This window comes from Trichosurus vulpecula, chromosome 2 (assembly GCF_011100635.1).
Source record: "Trichosurus vulpecula isolate mTriVul1 chromosome 2, mTriVul1.pri, whole genome shotgun sequence".
Taxonomy (NCBI): Eukaryota; Metazoa; Chordata; class Mammalia; order Diprotodontia; family Phalangeridae; genus Trichosurus; species Trichosurus vulpecula.
The window spans coordinates 198,185,022-198,209,874 of NC_050574.1; the positions used below are offsets into that span (position 1 = coordinate 198,185,022).

At 37.9% G+C, this 24,853-nt stretch overlaps 1 protein-coding gene across 1 annotated transcript in view; it reads right to left on the reverse strand.

The window, feature by feature from the left end:
- Positions 1-24,853, reverse strand: part of CCDC169 (coiled-coil domain containing 169) — a 91,560-nt gene that overhangs the window by 37,427 nt on the left and 29,280 nt on the right. The window contains exons 5-6 of the mRNA XM_036745272.1: positions 15,736-15,834; positions 15,483-15,536 (exon numbers count right to left, since the gene is read on the reverse strand). Coding sequence (XP_036601167.1) covers positions 15,483-15,536; positions 15,736-15,834 — 153 coding nt within the window. The remainder of the gene's footprint in view (positions 1-15,482; positions 15,537-15,735; positions 15,835-24,853) is intronic.

The following is a 24,853-nucleotide window of genomic DNA, read 5'->3' on the forward strand; positions in this document are numbered from 1 at the left end:
GGTTAATGAAGGTCAAAAACATCCAAACACTTAAATTCTGCCATTGACATACTATTGTTGCCAGTTGATGGATATGACCAGGCATAATGCAGCCATAGGAACAAACACTGGGGAAACAGAGCCTGTTGTTTTGTATATCTTGTATAATAATGGTTTGTGCATTCAGATGTGATCTGAAGTGTTTTTATTTTTAACAGCACCAAGATCTTTGACATATTAGAGTTTGTTTCAAAACATGCTTTATGTTGGGTATTGCTTCATTTTTGTACTTTTAATTTTTTAACCAGTGGGAGGTCATATCACTTAAAAGCAATTATACTTGATGAAAAAAACATTCCTCTAATGACTTTCTATAAGAAATAATGTAATTTTCTTCCATGACTAACATGTAGATGAATAAAAAATATAATAGTTAATGTGCCTGATTCTTATTTTTATGGAGAAGAGTAAAGGTTCCCACAAGCCCATAGAAGGAACCCTCTATAGGTTTACATACGGAAAAGTGACTTTTGATGTGATGCAGCCCTGTGACTAAGGGTAACTTGGCTGCAGCTCTCAAATGGGCTTGGCTTCAGGCAAGATAAAGCTGGGGTTGGCAACTTACATGGGGGGGCAGCAGCCACTACTGCATCCTGTTAGGATCATTTCTTGTAATGGAGAAAAGGCTGCTGCTGGTGACTGTGGACACTGCTGGTTCTAGGGGGATCAAATTTTCCTTTCAAACCGGGCAAAAGCCTTATTTGAATGAAGAATGTGAGATGAAACAAAGTGAGATTTTCCTCTCCTCTGGACTGAAGAGGGTCTCTTCCTTATGCAACCCTGAGAGCAAAAGGGAAAAGTGGGCTTATCATTACATTATCACCTTATTTTAAAACAGCTAATTTGTGGGAGGGAAGAACAAGAAAGCCTAATTTGCATCAGATCTATGAGCTGTTCTTTTCTTGGTTGTACAACCTCTTCCACCCTCCCTCCTAGGCAAAACCTAAAAATATACAATTTCTACACCAGTTGACTCAATTTTTTTTTGATTGTGTATTCCACCAGTAGAGTCTTTTAAGCATACGTCCCTAATACAGTGTATGCTAAAAGCCTCATCTCAAAGGTCTTAACAGCTTAAAACTACACTAAGATTTCTGGGATGGTCTGTATATGTATAATTTACTTATAAATTATACATACACTATTATACTAATATATTAGGTATATTATAAAATATACACAAAAACAATTTACAAGATTATAATAAAAATTAAACATTTTAAAACAATTTTTATTTAGTGGTACAAAACATGTTTGCTCACTAAATATTTTAATTATTAATAATATTTTAGAAAGTAATGTAATTGAATATGGTTCATTATTTTTTAAAAGTTTGCCTTAATATTTTGTGATATAATGATTCAAAGATCTGGTTCTGAATCTAGTTTGTTTTGATATTTGGTGTTTAGGTGAAAAAGATACTTCACAAAGACACGTAGATTCAGACTGAAGAAGTACATCACTGGTTAGGCTTACTTAAACATGTACTCATTTTTCAATCCCATTCACTGATGATGTGAAAATTCTTGTTGAAATTCAGCTAGTAAATTTCCACCTTTCCTGTCAATCAATTGTTTGTGCAAATTAATTAGAAGGTGCTGTATTTTTAACAAATAAGTTCAAAACCCATGAAGCTCTTCGGAAGACTTTTAAAGTAAGTTAGAAAATTCTGAAAGTTTTTGTTGGTGACATTTTTTGGCAACAAATGCTTAGTTTTAAATATCTTGTTAATCACGATGGTTTCATACTATAATTAATATCTTAAGGTAAAATATACACATAGGAAAGGCTCCTTGTTAATTACAGTGGATCTAAATCCAAATTTCAAGCATCTTGATAATTCTGGAGGGTTTTGGCCAACTTCTTGTCCGATTTTATTACAATGTCATTGTTTTTGCCTCTGTAATTTGGCTGATTATGAGATTGTGATAGGTGTGGAAGTGGCAGCTCTGCCATTTTCTTGGTTTTCACTTGCGCTTACATTATTAATAGTTTCTTCAAATCTATAGTTTCTTTGCAGGACCCTTGTGTATAACTTGTTCATTTCGTAAAAGTTAGTTTTGTTAAAATTAGACAACATAAGCCATAAATCCACTTAACAAAGTGCACGTGAACAACAATAGACCCAAATACACTGAAATCTGGTACACATGCAGTCACTGAAAGTATAGCTCCTATTCTTCCCTCAGGGTATTGTATATGACATATGACTGTGTCTGAAATATGGACCAAGAGAGAGTGCCAGCACCAATCTATGTTTAAATACTAGTTTACCTTAGACTTTAAAAATAGAAAGAGTTCTACCTTCACACAACAGCTTTCATAATCTCCTTCATTCCTTGATGCCACTCCCCTAGTTCAGGTCCTCATTACCTCTTGCCTGAGCTGCTGTGATAACCTCCTGGTTGATGTCCCTGCCTCTCATCACTCTACTCCAGTCCACACCCTCTGCAGCTGCCTAAGTGGTTTTCCCAAAGTGTAAGTCTGATCCTGTCATCCCCTGACTCCATGAACTCCAATGTCTCCATATTAGCTCCAAGATGATCAAATATAAATTTCTTTGGCTTTTTAAAAAGCCCTTCACAACTTGGCCCCAGTAAACCTTTCTGAGCTGATACATTAACTCCTTTCCTATACTTTAAGATCTAGTCACACTGGTCTTCTTGTAGTTCTTCTGTCTTCTATCTCTGTTTACTTCCTGGCTGTCCTCCCTGTTTGGACTGCACTCCCTCCTCACTGCTGCTTCTTTGAATCCTTTGTTTCTTTTAAAACTCATCCCAAGAACAACCTTTGACATAAGGGTTCATAGTCTAGAGTTATTGGTCCCCAAGGGGTAGTTGGTAATTTCTAGGGGTTCATTAACTTTTCTTATTAAATTAAAATTTTTATTAAATTAAAATTTTTTTTATTAAACTTAGAGGAAGTAGTTGCATCTCCCCCCTCCCCAACCCCCCCACCAGTAGCGATCATGATTGCTCAAACACGGCATCAAGCACAAAATCACCCCTTTTGTTTGCACACTCCGTCCTGGCTTAATAATCCTTGTGCTATCAGTTTTTGCCCCACAGTCAACTAGATAGCTATTCACCACATACTATCAACTCTTTTTATTTTTTTCATTAAACTTTAGTTTCCTTTGAAACTCTATGTATTTTATTTTATATATTTAAAAACATTATCCTGAGAAAGTTGGTCCATAAGTTTTACCAGACTGCTAAAGGGGTCCATCACACACAAAAAAATTAAGAATCCTTGTTCTACATGAAGCCTTTCCAGATCACCTCTCCCCTTGCCTCCCCCCACCCCGCCCCGGCCCCCATTGCTAGTACCCTTCTCCCTAAAACTTTTAACATTTTTTTGTAGTTACTTATACATGTACATGCTATCTCCTCCAAAAGACTACAAGATACTTGAGGGCAGTAACTGCTTTATTTTTGTCTTTGTATCCCAGTGCCTCCCACACTCTCTGGACACAATGGCCATTGAATCATTAATTAACATATTTTCTATCTGGAACTCAATGGATAAACTTGTGCCACTTTTACTTTGAAGACCAGTGTTATAAGCTTCAGAGAGCCTTTCATATATTACTTATATATAAGGACCTTTAATTAGCAATTAAAAATGACCAGGTGTAGTTCTTCCATACCATATAAATGGAAGGGGGCAAGGGAATGGACATTTGTTGAGCCTCTCCTATGTGTCCAGTACTGTGCTAAGCAATTCAGAAATATCTCATTTGGTCTTCACAACAACTAGGGGACACAGGTGCTGTTTTTAATCCCCATTTTACAGCTGAGGAAACTAAGTCAAACAGAGGTTAAGACTTTCCCAAGGTCATACAGCTAGGAAGTGTCTGAGAACTTAGAACTTGGGTCTTCATGTCCTAGGTAGAGTAAGTGGTTTACTTACTAGAAAATCCTAATATTGATGCTAGTTCCTCCTAATATGTTTTCTGTTCATAAAACTTGAAAAGTTAATTCAGATACCATTATGCCTAAGGAAAGATGGCTCATTTTTACAATTTAAAAAGGAAGAATGAAGCACTTTGTTGGCAATGGCAGTGGACTAGCCATTAGGGAGCCAGTACTTGGAGCATGCAGAGATATTCCCTGCCTGGGTGTAGCCCCAAGAGACCACATGGAAGCTTGGGGTGAGCCTGCTCCTGGATATGATGATTCAGGAGTTTTTAAAGTATGCCGAACAGCTATCTAATTGACTATGGAGCAAAAACTGAAGGCACAAGGATTATTAAGCCAGAACAGAGTGTGCATAAAAAGGGGTGATCTTGTGCTTGACACCGTGTTTGAGCAATCATGATCGCTACTAAGGAGGGAGTGGGTGGAAAGAGATGCAACTACTTCCTTTAAGAGGAAGTCCAAGAGAGCATGCCAAGCTGCATGTTTAGGAGAGGAAAAAAAAGAATAAGAGTAGAAATTCTCTTTCCCTTTAAATCCAATGACTGTGTGGCTCTTTCTGGCTCAGTGAGCAATCCTCTCTGACACACTGTCCTCCCCCTGCTGCCATCAGGGGAGCTAAAGGATTGCCGCATCCTTCCAAAGTATTTCATTCTTGAGCATATGTATCCCTGGAAGTGGCTTAGGAAGGGTCAGCTCAGTTCTACTGCTATTCCATTATGAATGATTGATCAATTAATGTTGAGTATACCTCAGATTACTAGATGAGTTTGGGAAATATATATTAAGCCTTATGATGCTACCAAGTCATGATATAATAGTGATAGGAACTTCAGTTATTTAGATGTTAGCTGGCACTCTTTCTCTGCCAAAAGCAGAATAGGTAACAACTTCTTGATTTGTTTAATGATCAAAGGGAAACTGCTCTGGACCTGATTGTCACCAAAAAAGGATGGAAACCTTATGGAGAAATTACTATTCCATATTAGAGTCTGTAGTAAAGAACAAAAATAAATACCAGTTTACTTTTAGCATGTACCCTAGATTTTGAGAGAGAACATTTCAAATCATTCAGAGAAAGAATAGGTAAGGGTCCCATGGCCTAAAATTCTACGGGAAAAGTCTAGACGGAGGCTCTTAAAAATGTGATTCTAAAGACATAGACAATTCAATTGAAGAGGTTTAGGAGGAATGATTTCAAATGAATTAAAAGGAAGACTATATGGTACAGTGTGAATAGTACTGATTCTGGAGTCAGAGAACCTGGGTTCAAATCCTTCCTCTTCTACCTGTGTGACCTTGAGCAAGTCACTTAACCTCTGGCCCTCAATTCTTTTTAGAGTGAGAGAGATGGTGGACTAGATGACCACTTTTAAGATTCCTTCCAGCTTTAAACATATGGTCCTGGACAGAGAACTAATCAAGTAATGTAAAATTTTTTAAAGACATTTGTAGAATATAGCAACTGGGGAAAGTAGTATAAAAAGTGTGGCTTAGTAAAAATAATTTCAGAAGCGCTGAAGCTCAGAATGACCAGAGGCTGACAAGAAAAACTAAAGATAACCAAAAGGGTTGGAAGTATTTTTCTAAACCAAAATGAGGAAAAGACCATGAGTAGAGAAGGGTGGCAGATAGGACAATAACAACAGGCAGCCGAGGGGACACAGAACTGCTCAATTCTTATTTTGTTTTTGTTTATGCTTCCAAGGAGAATGATTTTTGCATGGGAAGAAACAGACCAAATTAATAAGGAGTTGATACTATATCTATGGAAACTGGTAGTATACAGGTATTCAGTATTTCCTCAGTCTGCGGAAGCTATTGATTTTCAACGAAATTGAATAATATTTTCAATACACAAATAAAAGTACATCTTTAGCTCATTGTATTATGAGGCTAAGATTCTGTTGCAAGAGTTTTGGAAAATTACTTTTCGCATCAGGTATGCCTACTACATATACAAGAAAAGAAATAGTATGACAATTGAAGCCATCAAGGTATAAAGAGAGTTGGATCTGCAGTTAGAAGATATTGGTTCATTAAATATTGACTGCCATTTGCTAGCAACAATCATATTTACTCTACAATGAAACTCCCGTTTAAAAGTAGTATCAAGGAACAATCTGACTAATAAGCTGTTATACCAAACATTAATTGTACATATTTTGTTATCTACTGTTCTACATGACAGACTTCTCCAGATAAAATTCACATTTTATGTACTAAAACTTTAATTTTTTTAAAATAGAAAACTTTATAAAATATATCACACAATTTGCTTTCACTGGTGCATTCTTTTAGTTATTATTATGAATAATGGTCATTCTGTTCTTTCACAGATGAAAACATATATGGTATGAAACATATGAAAAAATGGGTACTAACCAAGGAACTTGCTTCCTAAAATAAATATTGAAAATAATTATTGATGTTTTTTGGTTATGTATCACTTTTTCATAAAGATGGAATAACAGGTTTATAATTAGCTATATGACCAATAGGGCAGTATAGCATGGCTGTTTTTTCTATAAAATGAACTGTTGATTCAAAGGCTACCACAACCTTCTGTCAAGTGGTTTTCTTGCTTTCTTGGAATGTTTCTTCTTTCTTGTTGCCATCATCAGACTCATTAGTTCATTACTCATTCGTAACTATTACATCCACTACATTAGTATCTCCTTGTCAGCTCAAACTTGCCCCTCTTGTTTCTAGTAAATTAGTTGATTCAGTATGAAGGAGAAATATTCTGCACTATTTCAGGAAGTTAGAATATTTAGAGAGGTATTTACTTCAAAGCTTATATATTTTTCAGTATCAGAAAACATGAAAAAGTTTTTTAAAAAGTTTAGTGACAGACCAAATTAAGCAAAGTCATTTTTAAGGCATTCAACAATGAAAATGGGAGGTGTCAAGAAAGAGATGAAAAGTGGAAAAAAATCAGCAAAAATTTTTATAGCAAAGTAGGACAGCAGAGCCACCACTTTTTGTTCTCTAACATCACAGTCCTAGTATGCTAATAGAGAAAGTGAAGTAGCACTGAAGAAAAAAAAATGGTCTCATACAGATGAGCTCCATGCTGAAAGTGACACAATTTTGAGAACCTTGAGAAACTGAGTCACAAGGTATCTGAAAGGGGGGACGAAACCAAAAGTGTGGGAAAAACTCAGACCCTATTAATTCCTCCCATGGAGGAAAATACAAATAATTACTGACCCAAATCACATCTTAATAAAATTTTTATGGGTATAATCAATATACATTAGGGAGATATCTGATTAGGATACAGGTAGGGAATAGGCAGGATTTCACAAACCATATTACAAAGTAGACCAAATCTCCACCATCACACAACTGGCTAAAAGTTACAGAGTGTGCAAGATCCTACTATGCATAGTTCACAGTCTGTAAAAAAGCATCTGATTTTGGTAAAACAAAATGCCATATTATAGGGTCTCTCCTTCTAACAAGGTTATCTCTTATGCACAAGCCAAAATCACATAAGATTTCTTGAAATATTAACAAAAGAGATAATCTTGTTCAAACAACCTGTGGTGATTAATAGGCAATCTTGGCCTGTGAAGAAGATCCATTGCAGAGTTCAAGAAAAGGGATCCCCATAGGTCGTGATGTCCTCTAGATGCTCCTGTTTGTATATGGTATCTTTCTGACTATATCAAGTCCCAGAAAACTGCAGAGCTCCCTAAATGAGATCCGTAATCATGCTGAGTTTGGGTCTAAGTGTTCTCACGGGCAAATCAAGCAGATGAAGAAAGCCCATCATCCAAACAATAACAGGTAGTTGGATGAACAACCTGTACAGCTCAGCCATTAGTATTTCTCTTGGACAGTCAATGAAAATAGACAGTTGGCCCCAACTTAACAAGAGAAAGACTGTAGAGGTTGGATTGTCTTTGAGAACTTGCAAAGTTCTTTTAATGACCTGAAAGCTTCTCCCTGAAGCAAAGACTCATCTTTTTAATAATAATCCATCTTTTAAAAATAATATTCTTTTGGTGTTGTTATGCCATTCTTAACCATGGACATGACAGTCTCCAAAGGAATGAACTGAAGACCTCTCAAACTCTAATATTCACAACTAAAAAAATGGTGAAGGTGAGAATCCTTGTTTTATACCTGTTTCTAATGGGAATGCATCTAGTATTTCTCTACATGTTTGGCTCATGGCTCATGGAAGAGATTTTTTATTATGTTAAGAAAAACAGGGAGAGGTCTAAGGGACTCAAGATATATATTCTTAGATAAGTCCACTGTGTTGATTTGTTTTGTTGTACTATACATAATTGTTACAAGGGAAGCTTTTATTAGTTGGGGAAGGCTATGAACTGGACCTTTGACAATAGTTCTCTATTTGCATAGGGAACTTGTGGATGAGGAAGCTCCCTCTACCAATGCAAGCTATCATCTTCTCTACAACTTAAAGTCTTAGGCACCCAAAGTGCTGGAAAGCTAAGTAACCTGTCCAGGAACACAAAGCCAATGTGTGTCAGGGACCCAAACACGGATATTCCTGGCTTCGAGGTTGGCTTTCTATGGGCATTAGTAAAACATTTTAATGCACAGAGGACAAAAAAAGTGAAGAAGGGACATAAGCATGTGGAGAAATTTTGTTATTAACTTGTTAATATACATATATGTATGTATGTGTATATGTCTGTGTATTTATTTAAAAAATGGAATGTAACAAATACAGTTTCTTATGCCATCTTTTTCCTAGGTTCATCTTTATATGCTGAAATGCTTGTTTGTGCCAATGGTTAAACACACAATAAAAAATAAGCTTAAAAATCCTTCTAGACTTAATCTTTTTGTGTTTTTTTAATTATCAATGCATAGCGATTTTTTACAAAGGTTTTTTTCCAGCATCTATTGACATACAGTAATTCTTTTTTGTTTGTTTGTTTTATTTTTGTTTGTGTTTTTATTAGAAGGGGAGATTTTGGGGATAGATCTGTGATTTAATTAGTATAGGCAAGAGAACTCACAGTGAAGAAATTCCCTTTACCAATGGATATTTGTACCACAATGGAGATTTGTACCTCTTCTATAATTTACATGGTCTTAGAGAGTTGCCTAAGAGAACCAGAGGTTAAATGATTTGTTCAGCCCTGGTCTTTCTGATTCTAAGGAGCATCCTCTATTCCAGCGCTTCTTAAACTGTGGGTAGCAATCCCATGTGGGGTCGTGAAAAATTTGGCAACAGTAAAAGGTTTCTGAACACACAATGGCCAAAAATTAATTCAAAATCAAATGTGTAATAGATCCGAGGTGTTTCTGGCAGCGCTTGTCCATGTTGCATCGAGCAACTTCACTGCAGCCTTGGTTCTGAACACACACCATGTGTACTTTGCACTGTGTATGCCATCACGCCCACATAGCACCAACGAACACTGCCAAAACGCAAAAAGGGGTCGCAGGTGGAAAAAGTTTAGGAAGCCCTGCTCTATCCAATATGCCATCCCACCTCACTTTTGTGGATATACATTCCACATTTAAAAAATATAAGGTAGGTATTGCTCATCCAGGAGGGCAAAGGGAAGCCACCTGGACAGCAAATGTGTATCATGACAAATTCTGCTTGCTTCTCAAATTTGCATAGGATTAAAAGGACCCAAGGGGCCCTTATAAGACATGTAATTGATCCACTGAACTAAGATGAATTTATGATGCTACTCAGTATGTCTTACGTGTTTTAGGATGAAGGCCTTTTGTCCCTCTGCAAATTTCATTTTCTAGTCAGGTGTTTTTAGCCTAGGGTCTACGAGTTTGTTATTTTTTTAAATATATATTGATAACTATATTTTGATATAATGGTTTCCTTTGTAATCTTATGTATTTTATGCATTTAAAAACATTATTCTGAGAAAAGGTTCACAGGATCTGTCAGACTGCCAAAAGGGTCTGTGACATAAAAAAAAGGTTAAGAACCTCTGTTCTAAATTCATCATAAGTCTGAAATTTGTCTTTAGTTATTACTTTCGATATACTTAATGACCTCATAATATTGGTAACAAATAAATCTGAGGTAGTGAAATAAGGTATCTGGTTTCTACTTGTTCTTTGTTATGTCTGTCAGTTTAACTTGACAAACAGTTGAGAGCTAGAGGTAAGCTTATCTGTCTAGATTAATATAGAGGGAGCTGCCATGAAGTAGGGCTAGAGAAGGCAAGGTCTAGGAGAGACGTATTGGCTTGGGCTATGAGTTCACATGGTGAGCATGGAAGAGTGTTGACTGCAACAAGACACAAAGCTGATAAAGCATCTTCTCTTCAGGATCCTCTAGAGGACACCAGCCAGGATAAGGGTAAAAACAGGTATTGTCACCTGGCTATATGTGTAACCATTTCCCTAAGTTCAACTGTCTTTACTAGGCCTCCTACCAACCATGGGCTATTTTTCCAACAGGGATGTTGCTTAGCCTCTCCACAACTATGTATAGAGTAGTTTTCCACTGATCTGCTAACCTGTGTATCCCATGAATGCTAAGATTTCTTAGCAGGACTCTGTCACCTTGTGGAAGGTCCTGACAATGAATGTAAGCACCATATCACCATTTACTTCTATTAGCATTCTTCCTGGTTTAAGATTTAGCTAAGTGATAAGCTTCCTTTCCCCTCCTGGATCACTGCCTTGTCATGCCAGAGAGGCCTGCATAGCTCAATGAAAGTATGAGCTATGTTGCGCAGAATTGCCCAAGATGGACAGGTCATAGTGGAGAGTTCTGACAAAAGATGATCCACTGGAGAAGGAAATAGTAACCACTCCAGTGTTTTTGCCAAGAAAAACCCATATGGGGTCATGAAGAGTCTGACATAACTGAATGACTGAACAATAATAACAACAAAGCTTTAAGTTTCTCAACTGAGAAACAAAATGGTCATGAGTATATGCAGTCCCTATCTTCAGAGATTCCAAAACAAAGGATGCTAGGTAGGTGTGGCTCATGCCCAAACACCAGCAGGGAGGAGACACTGACCTCATTCTTGGAGGAATTGTATGTATGCACAGGAAAAGTTTTGAACTAGTCTCAACGTCCTTAAGACATTCATCAGGATACAGTTGAAATGTTTAAGCTGTGGGTCCCCTTGAGGGTGAGAGTGTTGTCCTAGACTTCTTAATGCAGGACAAAGCCAATACTGGCACATGCCTGAAGCAGGTGACCATCTTTAAAATCTTATATGCCATAGTTTTCCAGCAGTACCTAAAGGGCATTTTTGTTTTATGTATTTCAGGGACACTACTCCTTACTGGTTCTCCTCCTCACCTATCTTACTACTCCTCAGTCTCCTTTGCTGAGTTCTTATCCAGATCACAGCCTCTAACCAGAGGAGTCCCACAGGGCTTTGTCCTGAGCTCTTTGTTCTCTCTCTGTACTACTTCACTTGGTGATCTCATCAGCTCCTATGGATTTAATTATCATCTCTATGTTGATTATTCTCAAATCTGCCTATCGTGGCCCAAACTCTCTGCTGACTTCTAGTCTCACATCTCCAACAGCCTTTCAGACATATAAAATTGGATGTCCAGTAGAACATCTTAAGTTCAACATGTCCAAAACTGAACTCATCTTTTCCCTTAAAATGTGCACACACTACCCTGCCCCAAACTTCCCTATTACTGTAGAGGGCACTACCTTCTCCCAGTCTCCCAGACTTGCAACCTAGGTGTCATCATTAGTTCCTCATTATCTCTCACCTCCTATATCCAATCTATTGCCAAGGCTGGTAGATTTTACCTTTATAACATTCCTTGAATATGACCCTTTCTCTCCTCCAATACTGTCAACCACTTTGGTACAGGCCCTCACTACCTCACACCAGGACTGTTGCAATAACCTCATTCTTGGTCTGCCTGCCACAAGTCTCTCCCCACTCCCATCCACCCTCTACTCAGCCAACAAAGTGATCTTCCTAAAAGAGCAGGTCTGAAAATGTGACCCTCCTACTTAATAAACTCTAATGGCTTCCTATCAGCTCTCGAATCAAATACAAAATCCTCTGTTAAGTGTGCAAAGACCTTCATAACCTAGCCCCTACCCCACATTTCCAGTCTTCTTATACTTTAGATCCCACCCCCTACTCCACATATACTTTTCAATCCAGTGACACCCCGTTGTTCTGTGAACAAACACTCCATCTCTTGCTCATGCCTAGAATGCTTTCCCTCTTCACTTCTGCTTCTTGATTTCCTTCAAGTCCCAATTAATATCCCATCTTCTTTCCCAATCCCTCTTAATTATTCCCTTGGCTAATTATTTCCTATTTATCCTGTATATGCCTTGTTTGTGTGCTGTCTCCCCCACTAGATTGTGAGCTCCTTGAGGGCTGGGACTGTCTTTTGCCTTTCTTTGTATCCCCAGTGCTTAGCACAGTGCCTGGCACACAGCAGACACTTAATAAAGGCATACTAACTATTGACCATGACTATGCACAAGTAATATCTGACTACTGACTCATTTTCCTGTGGATATCTACAAATGAGAAGCATTAGAGAACAGTTTCATGTATGTAGTAGCAGGACTTTTTTGAAGATCCCATTGATTCCCTTCCTGGAAAGGACAGGCCTCTATCTATCTGATCACAATTCTGCCTAGTATAGACTTTAAAGAGCGTAAAAGCACATTCCAGGAATTTACAGTTCTGAGAAAAGAATGAAAAGAAACTAGGCCTAGCAAAATCATACAAGGCCAGTTTTTAATACTCCTTTGCTACTTCCAGGTCCTCTCCCCCTACCTCCATCACTCAGTAATCTCTCCTCCTTTCACGTTCAAAATATCCATATCTACAAACCAATCAAAAACCTCTAGGTCACTGCCCTGCCTTCCTCAGTGAGTTCAATACCTGATTCACAAATTCTCTCTCTTCCCCAACTTCTGCCCTCACACTAGGGGACTTCAACATACATATTGACTCTCCTTCAAACACCCTAACCACTAAATTCCTCAGCCTATTCATTTCCCATGATTTACCCTTCCACTCCACCTGAGCTATATACAAAAGTATTCATAGACTTGATCTTGCCATCACCTACAAATGCATTGCTCTCCACGTTCAAGGATTCAGACACCTCTTTATCTGACCATAATCTAGTGCCTTTTGTCTCCCTCTGCCTTTCCTTGCAAAACCCCATTCTTTGTCAGCACCATGATCTCTAATCTCTTGACCCCTCAATTCTTTCCCAGGCTGTCACTCCTGTATTAGTGATTCTTTCCTCTTTTCCTCATCTTGACCATTTGATGAACCAGTTCAACTCTACATTGTTCCCTCCTCTTGAGTCTTTGGTCCCTTATCATATCATCTGTTGTGCCTGGCTAAGCCTCAGCCTTGGATCACTCCTAGCATATGCTTTTATTCCTACACGCATGATGCTGAATAAAGGTGGAGAGAATCATACAGTTGCTCTGACTGGGTCCACTACAAATTTACATTACACAGCCTCAAGTGGACCCTTCACTACTGCTAGGCAATCCATCTACATCTCCCTTATAAACGCATCATCCCACTCCATAGCAGCTCTTCCAAACCTTTTCATCTCTCCTCAAACATCCTGGAGTTCCTCACCCTACCTTCTCAGTTGAGAACCTTGCCTCATGTATTATAGAAAAATTGAGGCCATTTACTGTGAGCTCCATCTTCTCCCCTCTTCCTCATCTCATATCACTTAAATACCTTCTGCCACTATCTCCTTCACTCCTGTCTCACATGAAGAGGTGATCTCACTCATTACCAAGGCAAACCCTTCTACCCGCACAAGCAATCCCATTCCAAACCGTCTCTTTCAATAGACACCTCCTCTGTTATCCCCACTCTATCACTTATCTTCAGTATCTCGCTATCTACTAGAACCTTCTCTATTGCCTATAAACATGCTCATGTCTCCCCCATCTTCAAAAACCCTCACTTGATCCTTCCATCTCCACAAACTATCATCCAATATCTCTTTTGCTCCTTGTAGCTAAACTCATTGAGAAAGCTGTCTAACAACAGGTGCCTCTACTTTCTCTCCTTTCTTTCTCTCAACCCCTTACATACTGGCTTCCAACCTCATCATTCCCCTGAAACTGCTTTCTCCAAAGCTGCCAATGATCTTTTCACTGTCAAATCCAACAGCCTTTTCTCAGTCCTCATTCTTCTTGATCTCTCTGCAGACTTTGGCACTATTTATCACCTGCTTCTCTTTGACACTCTCTTCTCTCTCTAGATTTTTGGGACATCACTCTTTCCTGGTTCTCCTCCTACCTACCTGCTCCTTCTCAGTCTCCTTTTCTAGATCCTCATCTAGGTTATACCCTCTAAGCATGGTTGTCTGTCAGGGTTTTATTCTGGGTTCACTGCTCTTTCTCCCTCTATACTCTTTGTCTTGGTGATCACATCAGCTCCTGTGGATTTAATTATCATCTCTATGTCTAAGTCTACCTGTCCTCCTCTAACTTCTCTGATGACCTCCAGTATCACATCTCCAACTGCCTCTCAAACATCTCAAATTGGAAGTCCAGCTGACATCTTAAATTCAGCATGTCTAAAATTGAACTCATCTTTCCCACTAAAATTTCCTCCTTCTGAACTTCCCCATTACTATAGAGGACACCACCATTCTCTCAGTCCACCAGGCTTGCAACCTAGGCATTGTCCTTAGCCCTTCACTATCTCTTACCTCTCATATCCAACCAGTTGCCAAGAGCTGTAGATTTCAATTGTGCAACACCTCTTGAACACATTTCCTTCTTTCCTCTAATACTGCCACCTGGTGTAGGTCTTCAGTACCTCAGCCATGGACAATACTGTATTAGCCTGTGGTGGGTCTCCATTCAGCTGCCAAAGTATTTTCCTAAGGCACGGGTCTGAAAACATTCCCTTACTCAATGAACTCCAGTGCGTCCCTATCATCTCCAGGATCAAGTAACAACATCCTTGGTTAGTGTTCAAAGCCCTTCATAATCTATCCATTTCTGTCTTCCCTCCTCCTTTTTAGTCTTCTTACAACTTTTACCCCACCCCTGCACATACTCTTCAATTCAGTGACACTGGCCTCCTTGCTGTTTCACAAAGAAGACACTCCAACTCTCAGTTCAGAATTTTCTCTAATTGCCCCTCATGTCTGGAATGTTCTCCCTCCCAACTTCTCCATCTTCTTTCAAGTCCTAACTAATATCCCACCTTCTATAGGCAGGCTTTCCCAACCTCTCTTAATTCTAGTGCCTCCCTCATGTTATTTTCTATTTAACCTCTATATAGCTTGTTTGTACATATTTTGCTTATCTGTTTGTTCATTGTCTCCCCCATTAGATTGTGATCTCCTTGAGGGCAGGAACTGCAAATAAGTTGAACATGTAAAGGATTCTTTTAGTTGGGTAAATACTTCTGCCTCCTTTCCCACCTTCTATACTTAGAGTATCTGTTTTTCCTCAGTTTTGATATGTTTGCCTAGGAAAACAGCATGAAAAAAGAAAACTAAAAACAAGGGCATATCTGAATAAACTTAGTATTCTAATATGAATAATTGGTTTACCTGAGATATTTCTGCTAAATAGGCGCGTCGCTCACTGTTGGTCTTATGGAAAGCCTAAATTAAAGATACATGTTAATTCAACATTAAATAATGTTAATGATATTAATTAATTAATTTGAATTATCTACGAACTTCCTAAGTTACATATTTCTTATAAGGATTTCATGATACTACATATTGTTTTCTATTCAATACATTAAATGGCATAGTAATTTCTAAAAAAAGTTGTTTGTTAAACAGAATAAAAACAAACCTTTGATGCTTGTTCCAGTCTAAGCTCATACTCTTTTACTTGATATTCAAGACTTCGTTTTTCTTTTTCTAGCTGTTTAAGTAATTGATTTAAAGAATTCTGGAATTATAGAAAACAAATTTATCACATATTCATCAATAATTACAAAAATTTGTACGACCTAGATTTTAAATTATATGCTTCAAAATCTGTATAGGAATTTTTTTTGCCAATTCAAAAGAAATACAGGGACAGGCATTCAAAGAATAAATAGTATTTTTAGTTGCATACTTCACATTATAACCTTAACTTTCTCATAGACTTCCTTTCTTTAAGAGATTTCTCAGGAAACTTATAGTTAAAATGACAATTTGAAAGGTAGTAGAGGAGCCTAGCTCCTCTCAATAGCAATACTGTCTCAAAAGGAACCTAGAATGAACAATCATAAAGAAAACCAAAGAGAGCCAAAAGCAAACTCCTCAATCCAATCTAAAAACTCTACAAAAGACAGTCTGAGGCTGGCAGAAGCTGTTAGAGGAGTTTGCACAACAGAAAGTGGAGCAAAACTAGTTAATATAATTGAAGGTAAAGGCTAGAAAAGCAGCACAAACCATAAATAGGTTTGGCAGGTATAGGCTGGGAAGAGGGTCATTCCAGAATAGGCAGAATGAGACATTGTAAATAACCTGAACTGGATTGTTGCAAGGCATTAGGAGCTCCAGGAACAAGATGCCTGAAGTCAGAGCAGAACAGATTCAAGCGACGGACATAATCCTAATAGGTAACTGGAGAGGGAGACCTGTTTCAACTGTGCACTCTCTAGAGCACTATGAGCAATAGCTTAGATAGGGGCAACTAAGGACCTAAGGACTGTTGTTAGGGGGGTTGTGCAAGAGGTCTGAGACCAGCATGATTACCAACATCTGACTGGTTCTTGTCAGGGCCACAGAGAGAATGGAACCAGCTCCCAATTGTAGCTTATTCAAGAACATGGAGAGACTTACTGAAGCCAGAAACTGTAGCAGAAGTACCAGCTGATCCATTCAGATAGGAACTGGCAGCAGACCCAGAATATAGAAGGACAGAACTTAAAAAAAAAAAAGTCTTGTCAAATCCATCCAATAATGCAAGAGTGGGCTGGTCTAAGAACAGAGTCTCAAATCCAAGAAATGAGGCTGGAAATATGAATGAACAGAAGAAAATATCAAAAACAATGAAGAAATTGCATGGCCTAAGGGAAGCCAAAAGGGCAAATCCAGAAGACAGTAATCCTATAATAACTATAATCAGAGTCTCAGAGAGGGGGAAAATAGCTTGGCCATAAAGTCTATACATGTAGCTGAAAAAGTGAAGAAATTTTTTTTATAAATGAAATTAAAGTTCAAGGGAAAAAACTGAAAGAAAAATAGAATAAAAAGTGGAAATTTTTACTTAGACTCCACAAAAAATAAAATGGAGTAAACATAACTCAACAACTTCATGAGACAAGAAATATTAAGACAAAGTCAAAAGACTTAAAAAAAAAAAGAAAATGTAAAGTATTGAAGGTGAAAAATAACTAACCTGAAAAATAGGCCAAGGGAAAATAATTTATGAATCAGGATTGTCTCTTAAGATGACAGTATGAAAGTTTATACAGAAATCCAACTCTTCTACATATTCTCTAACAAAAGTCTATGAAGACCACCTGATCAAATAATGATTGAAAAATTCAAAGAAAAATAATAGGAAGATCTCTCATCCAGCCTATGACTGGGGACACGGACACACACACACACACACACACACACACGCCAGTAGCTTGTGGGACTCATCTGCCTGGGAAGCCAATGGGAGTATAGGCAAACAATTTAGAAGTCTGCTAGCATTCTGATCACATATACTCCAGGGATATCTGAAACCTGCCCAGAGTGCTCAGAAAAGGAAGCTCCAGGTGGCTCAGAAACTCCAAATACTTTGATACTCTGACCACTGACATAGGACCAAGAACTGGCAGTGCTCCAACTGGGATACCCTAACAGGGCCAGAAATCTGCAGTACTCTGACCTGAGATACTATAGAGGTCCCTGAAGACTGATACACTTAGAACTCATAGGATGCAGGGGGACTGTCAGGGTTCTGAATGCAAACCCACCAGTGGAAATAGAAATCAATGACAGGAACCCAAGAAACTGAGCTCAGGACCAAACAATGCTGATATTTCCCAACTCACATTCAAGAGTACAAAAGGGGGCAAAGCCTGGCCCGATCCTGGCCCAATGTCCACATATAAGAAACTAAGGTTAGAGATAGGAGTAAACACAAGACTACATTGAACACTATGATGAAATATTATGAGTCATATGATGTTCAAGATGTTTGAAAAACAAAAGAGTGTAACTCCACATTAATTACAAGAACACAAATTGCTTGGACCCCACAGCCACAAGCCTACATGGAAATATATATACAAAAGATTCTTAAAAATCAAATTATAAGTGAAATAAGAGCTCTGGATGAAGTCATTAGACAGAAATAGCTTGGAATAGAAGCAGGAAATTACCGAAATAACAATCTTCCTAAAAATAGAAGCAGAGACCTCAAATCAATGACTTCATAAGAGAAAAAAATGTCAAAACAAAGGCAAAAGATTGAAAAAATAGAAACAAATGTAAGTTATCTTATTTTAAAAAAACAAAAACAAAAAATTTGGAAAAATATATGACAAACAATGTAAGAATCATCTGACTATTAAAATCATGACAAAACAAAACAAAAAACTTGGGTACCATACTATTTCAAGAAATCATAAAATGAAAACTGTTCAGACCTATAAAAATCAGAAGGGCAAACCAAAATAAAATTGATGAGTCACCTCCTAACCAAAATGAAAGTATCCAGGAATATCACTCCCAAAATATAGAGCTTCTAGGTCAAAGAAAAATATTGCAAGCATCCGGAAAAAGAAAGAGTTTAAGTACCAAGCAACCATAGTTATAATTACACAAAACTTGCTAGTAATAATGATAAAGAGAAGAAAATCTTGGAATATGGCATTACAAAAGGCAAAAATGAAGGCTTACAATAAAAAATAATCAAACTTGCAAGACTGAGTATAATTCTACATGAGAAAAAAATGGAAACAATGACTAGAAGTCTTTCAATTATTCCTGATGAAAAGATAAGTGCTGAGTAGAAACTCTGAAATGCAAACACCAGAATTCAGAGAAACCTAGAAAGGTAAATATATTTGAGCAATTGGAAGAGGTTAAATGATGGAGAACTTACATTCTAACATGAGGAGAAGAGACAAGTTTCCTTTCAGAAACTTAATGTCTTTAAGGGTAACGGTAGGAGTTAAATAAGACAGAGGGCATAGGAATTGATTTTGTTCTGCTTTAATGGTTTTAAGAGGAAGGAAAAGAGAGCAATAAAGGAATATATGAGGGAAGAGATGAGGAAGAAGGGGGTAGAACTACTTTCTTATTATTGGGGTGTTGGAAAAGACTACATAAACATGGAGAAAGGCATGGAGGCAGCAGGCATTACATGAACTTTACTCTTATATGAACCAGACAAATGAGGCTTGCATACATGTGCACACACCAAAGAGTTTGGTCTAGAAGTATTTTAGTCTCAACAGAGAAACAGGAAAGAAAAGTAAAAGGAAGAATGGGGCTATAAGACAGTATAAGTGGGAAGAAAATAGCCACAACCAAAACAAATTTCCACTTTCAAGGGTAAATCACAAACGAAGGAATAAAAGGACAGCAGTAAAGGATAAGAATAAGTGATTGGGGTCCACGCAAGGGGAAGAGAGGAGTTACAGCGGAATGAAAGCAGGCCACTTTAATTTTGAACTTTAGTGCTGATCACATTTCTTCTCTTTTACCACCTCCTTCTTCTTATGATACAATACAATAAACATTGATTAAGGGCCTACTGTGTGCTAAGCACTGTAAATACTGGGAACATAGCTTCTTTCTAAAGGGGATAGTTGGGGGCAGGGAAGGGAGGAAGAGTTGGACTGGAATAGCACTAAATTTGTGAACTAATTTATTCAGTGCCACTTTTATAGGCCTAACCATGAATGACTTTTTTTTTTATAGGAAGGCTTCTACATATCAAAGAAAAATAGTCCAAATCATACAAGATTATTCTTCATTCAAGAGAAATTTAAAAAACAAACCACAAAACTAAACTATGATAGACCACAGAAGCAAAAGTAATTAGTTTTCACTCCAAAATAATTTATCATGAAAAGTTGTGCTTTCAATGGGAAAAGAGAGATTTTCAGCAAAAGGGAGCAATTAGATACTTTGGGGCCTTTCCCAGGTTCTCTCCTTTATTATTCTGTTTCTTCCAGTGCCTTATTATCCTAATCATATTCATTGTCCTAACCATAACCTACAATCTACTCCCAGATGCTTTAGCTAGGCACTACCCTTCTGCTAGTTACTATGTCCTCCTTTTCCAATGTTCGTCGTCCTGGAGAACCAGTTCAATTTTACACTGTTTTATCAAATCCCTTATTCCTTTGTCCTATCACTGATTTTACCTTGTCAAATCTCAACTTCTATCATCAATTAGCTTCAGGCAACTTCCTGCCTTTTCCCCACCATCTTGGCTCCTCTTCACTTCTACTCTTTCCAAATCAATTTTCTATCCTAGTCATCACAGCAGTTATTTCAAATCTTCTCTTCTTAAGCCTCCCCCAGAATTCCTACCCTCACCCTTTTAGCTGAAGACACCTTTTTGAAAAACTTTAAGGTCAAATAGATCCCCTTCTTCTCCCTTTCTCCTTATCTTAAACTTCCCTGATATCAGCTCCATCTTTTCCTTCACTCAAGTCTTTGCCTGAGCCAACCCCTCTACTGGACTCTTGATCCCATCTCCTCCCTCTTCAGAGAAGTTTGCTTCCATTATCTTAACAATGTCTCTAATCTTCGACCTTTCCCTACCCATGGTTTTTTTTTTCCTTTTTTAATGTTTATAAGTACATATATATGTGTGTGTCTATGTAGACACACACATATATACATACATACATACATACACACACACATATACATGCACGCATAGGTATGGTCTAAATAACATCCCTAGGAATATGAAGTGGAAGTGAAGAACAGATTTAAGGGATTAGATCTAGAGCAGGGGCAGGGAATCTGTGGCCTCAAGACCACAGGTGGCCCTTTAGGTCCTCAAGTGTGGCCCTTGATTGATTCCAACCTTCATACAAGGTTGTTCTGTAAAACTTGGACTCAGTCAAAAGGTTGCACTCAAGGACCTAGAAGGCCACATGTGGCCTCAAGGCCACAGGTTCCCCATCCCTGTTCTAGAGGTTCACAACATTGTGCAGGAGGCAGCAACAAAAAATATCCCAAAGAAAAAGAAGAGTAAGAAAGCAAAATGGCTGTCTGATGAGGCTTTACAAATAGTTAAGGAAAGAAGGAAAAGCAAAAGGGAAGGGATAAAGGGAAAAATATACCCAACCGAATGCAGAATTCCAGAGAATGGCAAGGAGAGATAAGGTTTTTTTATATGAGTGATACAAAGAAATAGAAGGAAACTGTGGAATAGGAAAGACAAAAGATCTCTTCAAGAAAATTAAATATATTGAGGGAATGTTTTGTGCAAAAATGGGCATGATAAAATGGTAGGGATTTAACAAAAGCAGAAAAGATTAAAAAGAGTTGGCAAGAATACAGAAAAGAACTATACAAGAACGATCTTAACATCACCAATAACCATGATGGTGTGGTTACTGATCTAGAGCCAGACATCTTGGAGAATGAAGTCAAGTGGGCCTTAAGAAGCATTGCTAACAATAAGGCTAGTGGAAGTAAAGGAATTCCAGCCGAGCTATTTAAAATTCTAAAAGATGATGCTGTTAAAGTGCTGCATTCAAATGCCAGCAAATTTGGAAAACTCAATAGTGGCCGCTGGATCGGAAAAGATCAGTTTATGTCCCAATCCTGAAGAAGGGCAATTCCAAAGAATGTTCAAATTATTGAACAACTGAGCTCATTGCACATGCCAGCAAGGTTATGCCTAAGATTCTGCAAGCTAGGCTTTAGCAATATGTGAACCGAGAACTACCAGAAGAGCAGGCTGGTTTTCAAAGAGGCAGAGGAACTAGAGAACAAATTGTCGACATTCACTGGATTATGGAGAAAGCAAAGGAGTTCCAGAAAACTATCTACTTCTCCTTCATTGACTACACTGAAGTCTTTGACTGTGTGGGTTACAACAAAATGTGAAAAGTCCTCAGGGAGATGGGAATACCGGATTATCTTACTTGTCTCTAGAAGAACCTGTATGTGGCCAAGAAGCAACAGTTAGAACTGAACATGGAACAACTGATTGGTTTAAGATTGGAAAAGGAGTATAACAAGGCTGTGTATTGTCACCTTATTTATTTAACTTATATGCAGAGTATAGCATGCGAAATGCCAGGCTGGGCAAATCAAAGTTAAAATTAAGATTTCTGGCAGAAATATTAACTATCAGATAGGCAGAAAATACCACTCTGATGGCAGAAAGTGAAGAATTAAGAAACCTTTTGAGGAGGGTGAAAGAGGGTGAAAGTAAAATCTAGCTTGAAGCTTAACATAAAAAAACCCCACAAACTGAGATCTTTGCAACTGGCCCCATCACTTCCTGGCAAAAAGAGGGAGAAGAAATGGAAGTAGTGTCAGATTTTATATTCTTGGGCTCGAAGATCTCTGCAGATGGTTACTGCAGCCATGAAATTAAAAGATGTTTGTTCTTTGGAAGGAAAGCTATGGCAGCTCCGAGCAGCATAATAAAAAGCAGAGATATCACCTCTCAACAAAGGTCCATACAGTCAAAGCTATCATTTTTTCCAGTAACAATATATGGCTGTGAGAGTTGGACTATAAGGAAAGCTGAGCACCACAGAATCAATGTTTTTGAATTATGGTGCTTGAGAAGACTTTTGAGAGTCTCTTGGACAGCAAAGAGGTCATATATCAGTCAATACTTAAAGAAATTAACTCAGACTCTTCACTGGAAAAGCAAATACTGAAGCCGAAGCTTAAATATTTTGGCCGCAAAGTAGACAAAACTCATTGGAAAAGACCCTGATGGTGGGAAAGATTGAAGGCAAAAAAAGGGGACAGCAGAGGATGGGATGGATAGATAATGTCATGGAAACAACAAACATGAACTTGGAGAGACTTCAAGAGATAGTGGAGGGTAGAGGAGGACCTGCTGTGCTATGGTCTTCGGGGTCATGAAGAGCTGCACATGACTGAACAATTGAACAACAAACAACAACACAAACATACTTGTCTCCCAATACTTAAAAACAAAACAACTTACTATATCTTTTAATACTTTCTAGCAATAGCGGTGCCAAAAAAAGAGAATCTATTACAACCTTTTTTTTTCCCTAACGGTAATAATATTTTGTTTTCTCCCCAATTACATGTTAAAACAATTTTTAACATTTTTCTAAGTTTTGAGTTCTAAATTCTTTCCCTCCCTCCCTGAGATGGTAAGCAATCTGATACAGTTTATGCATGTGCAGTCATGTAAAACATTTCCATGTTAATCATTTTGTATAAGAAGACTCAAAGAAAGGAGGGAAGAAAGAAAAAAAGGAAGGAAAGGAAGAAAGGTAGAAAGGAAGAAAGAAAAAGAGAAAAAAGAAAGAAAGAAAGGAAAAGAAAGGAAGAAAGAAAGAAAGAGAGAAAGAGAAAGAAAGAAAGGAAGAAAGGAAGGAAGGAAGGAAGGAAGGAAGGAAGGAAGGAAGGAAGGAAGGAAGGAAGGAAGGAAGGAAGAAAAAAAATAGTATGCTTCAGTCTATATTCAGAGAATATCAATTCCTTCTCTGGAAATGGACAGCATGTTTCATCATGAGTCCTTTGGGATGGTCTTAGATTATTGTATTCCTGAGAATAGCTAAGTCATTCACAGTCGATCATCACACAATGTTGCTGTTACAGTGTACAATGTTCTCCTGGTTCTGCTCACTTCATTTGGCATTATTTCCTATAAGTTTTTCCCTGTTTTTTTCTGAAATCCACCTGCTAATCATTTCTTATGGCAAAATAATATTCCATCATAATCATATACCACAGCTTGTTCAGTCATTTCCCAATTGATGGATGTCCCCTCAATTTCCAATTCTTTGCCACTACAAAAAAAGATGCTATAAATATTTTTTTGTACAAGTGTGTCCTTTTACCTTTTTTTCAGTATCTTTGGGATATAGACCTAGTGGTGGATCAAAAAGTATGCACAGTTTTATAGTCCTTTGGACATAGTTTCAAATTGCTCTCCAGAATGGTTGGATTAGTTCACAACTCCATCAACCATTAATGTCCCAGTTTTCCCACATCCCCTGCAACATTTATCATTTTCCATTTCTGTCATATTAGTCAATCTGATAGGTGTGAGGTGGTACCTCAGGGCTGTTTTCATTTGTATTTCCTTAATCAATAGTGATTCAGAACATTTTTTCATATGCCGACAGCTTTGATTTCTTTGTCTGAAAACTGCCTGTTCATATCCTTTGAGCATTTATCAATTGGGGAAAGACTAGTATTCTTATAAATTTGACTCAGTTCTCTATATATTTGAGAAAGGAGGCCTTTATCAGAGATATTGCTACTAATTCTCCCCCCGCCCCACCATTTTCTGCTTTCCTTCTAATTTTGGTTGCTTTGGTTTTGTTTGTACAAAAACTTTTTAGTTTTATATCATCAAAATTATCTCTTTTACATTTTGTGATGCTCACTGGGCAAGGTAAGTGAAAATGGGGGTGATATAAAAACAAAAGGCATTAAAATAAAAGCTTAGAGAGGAGGCAAGCCAAGATGGCCACATGAAAACAGCACTTACCAGAGCTCTCTCACAAGTTCTGTCAGATCCCTCTAAAAAAGTGAATCTGAGCAGATTTGAGAGTTAAAAGCCACTAATAAACTGTGTGGGACAAATTTCCAAGCCAGGAGAGTCCAAAAGGTCAATGGGATGGATCTATAGGCTTGGAGAGTGCTTGGCGTACAGAGCTGCACAAGACAGCACCAAAGCGGAAGCAGCTGCAGAAACCAGCCAGTGATCTAGGCTGGGAGAAAGCTGGGCACCAAAAACCGACAGAGATCCTCAGGCCTCCCAACACAGGGCATGAGCC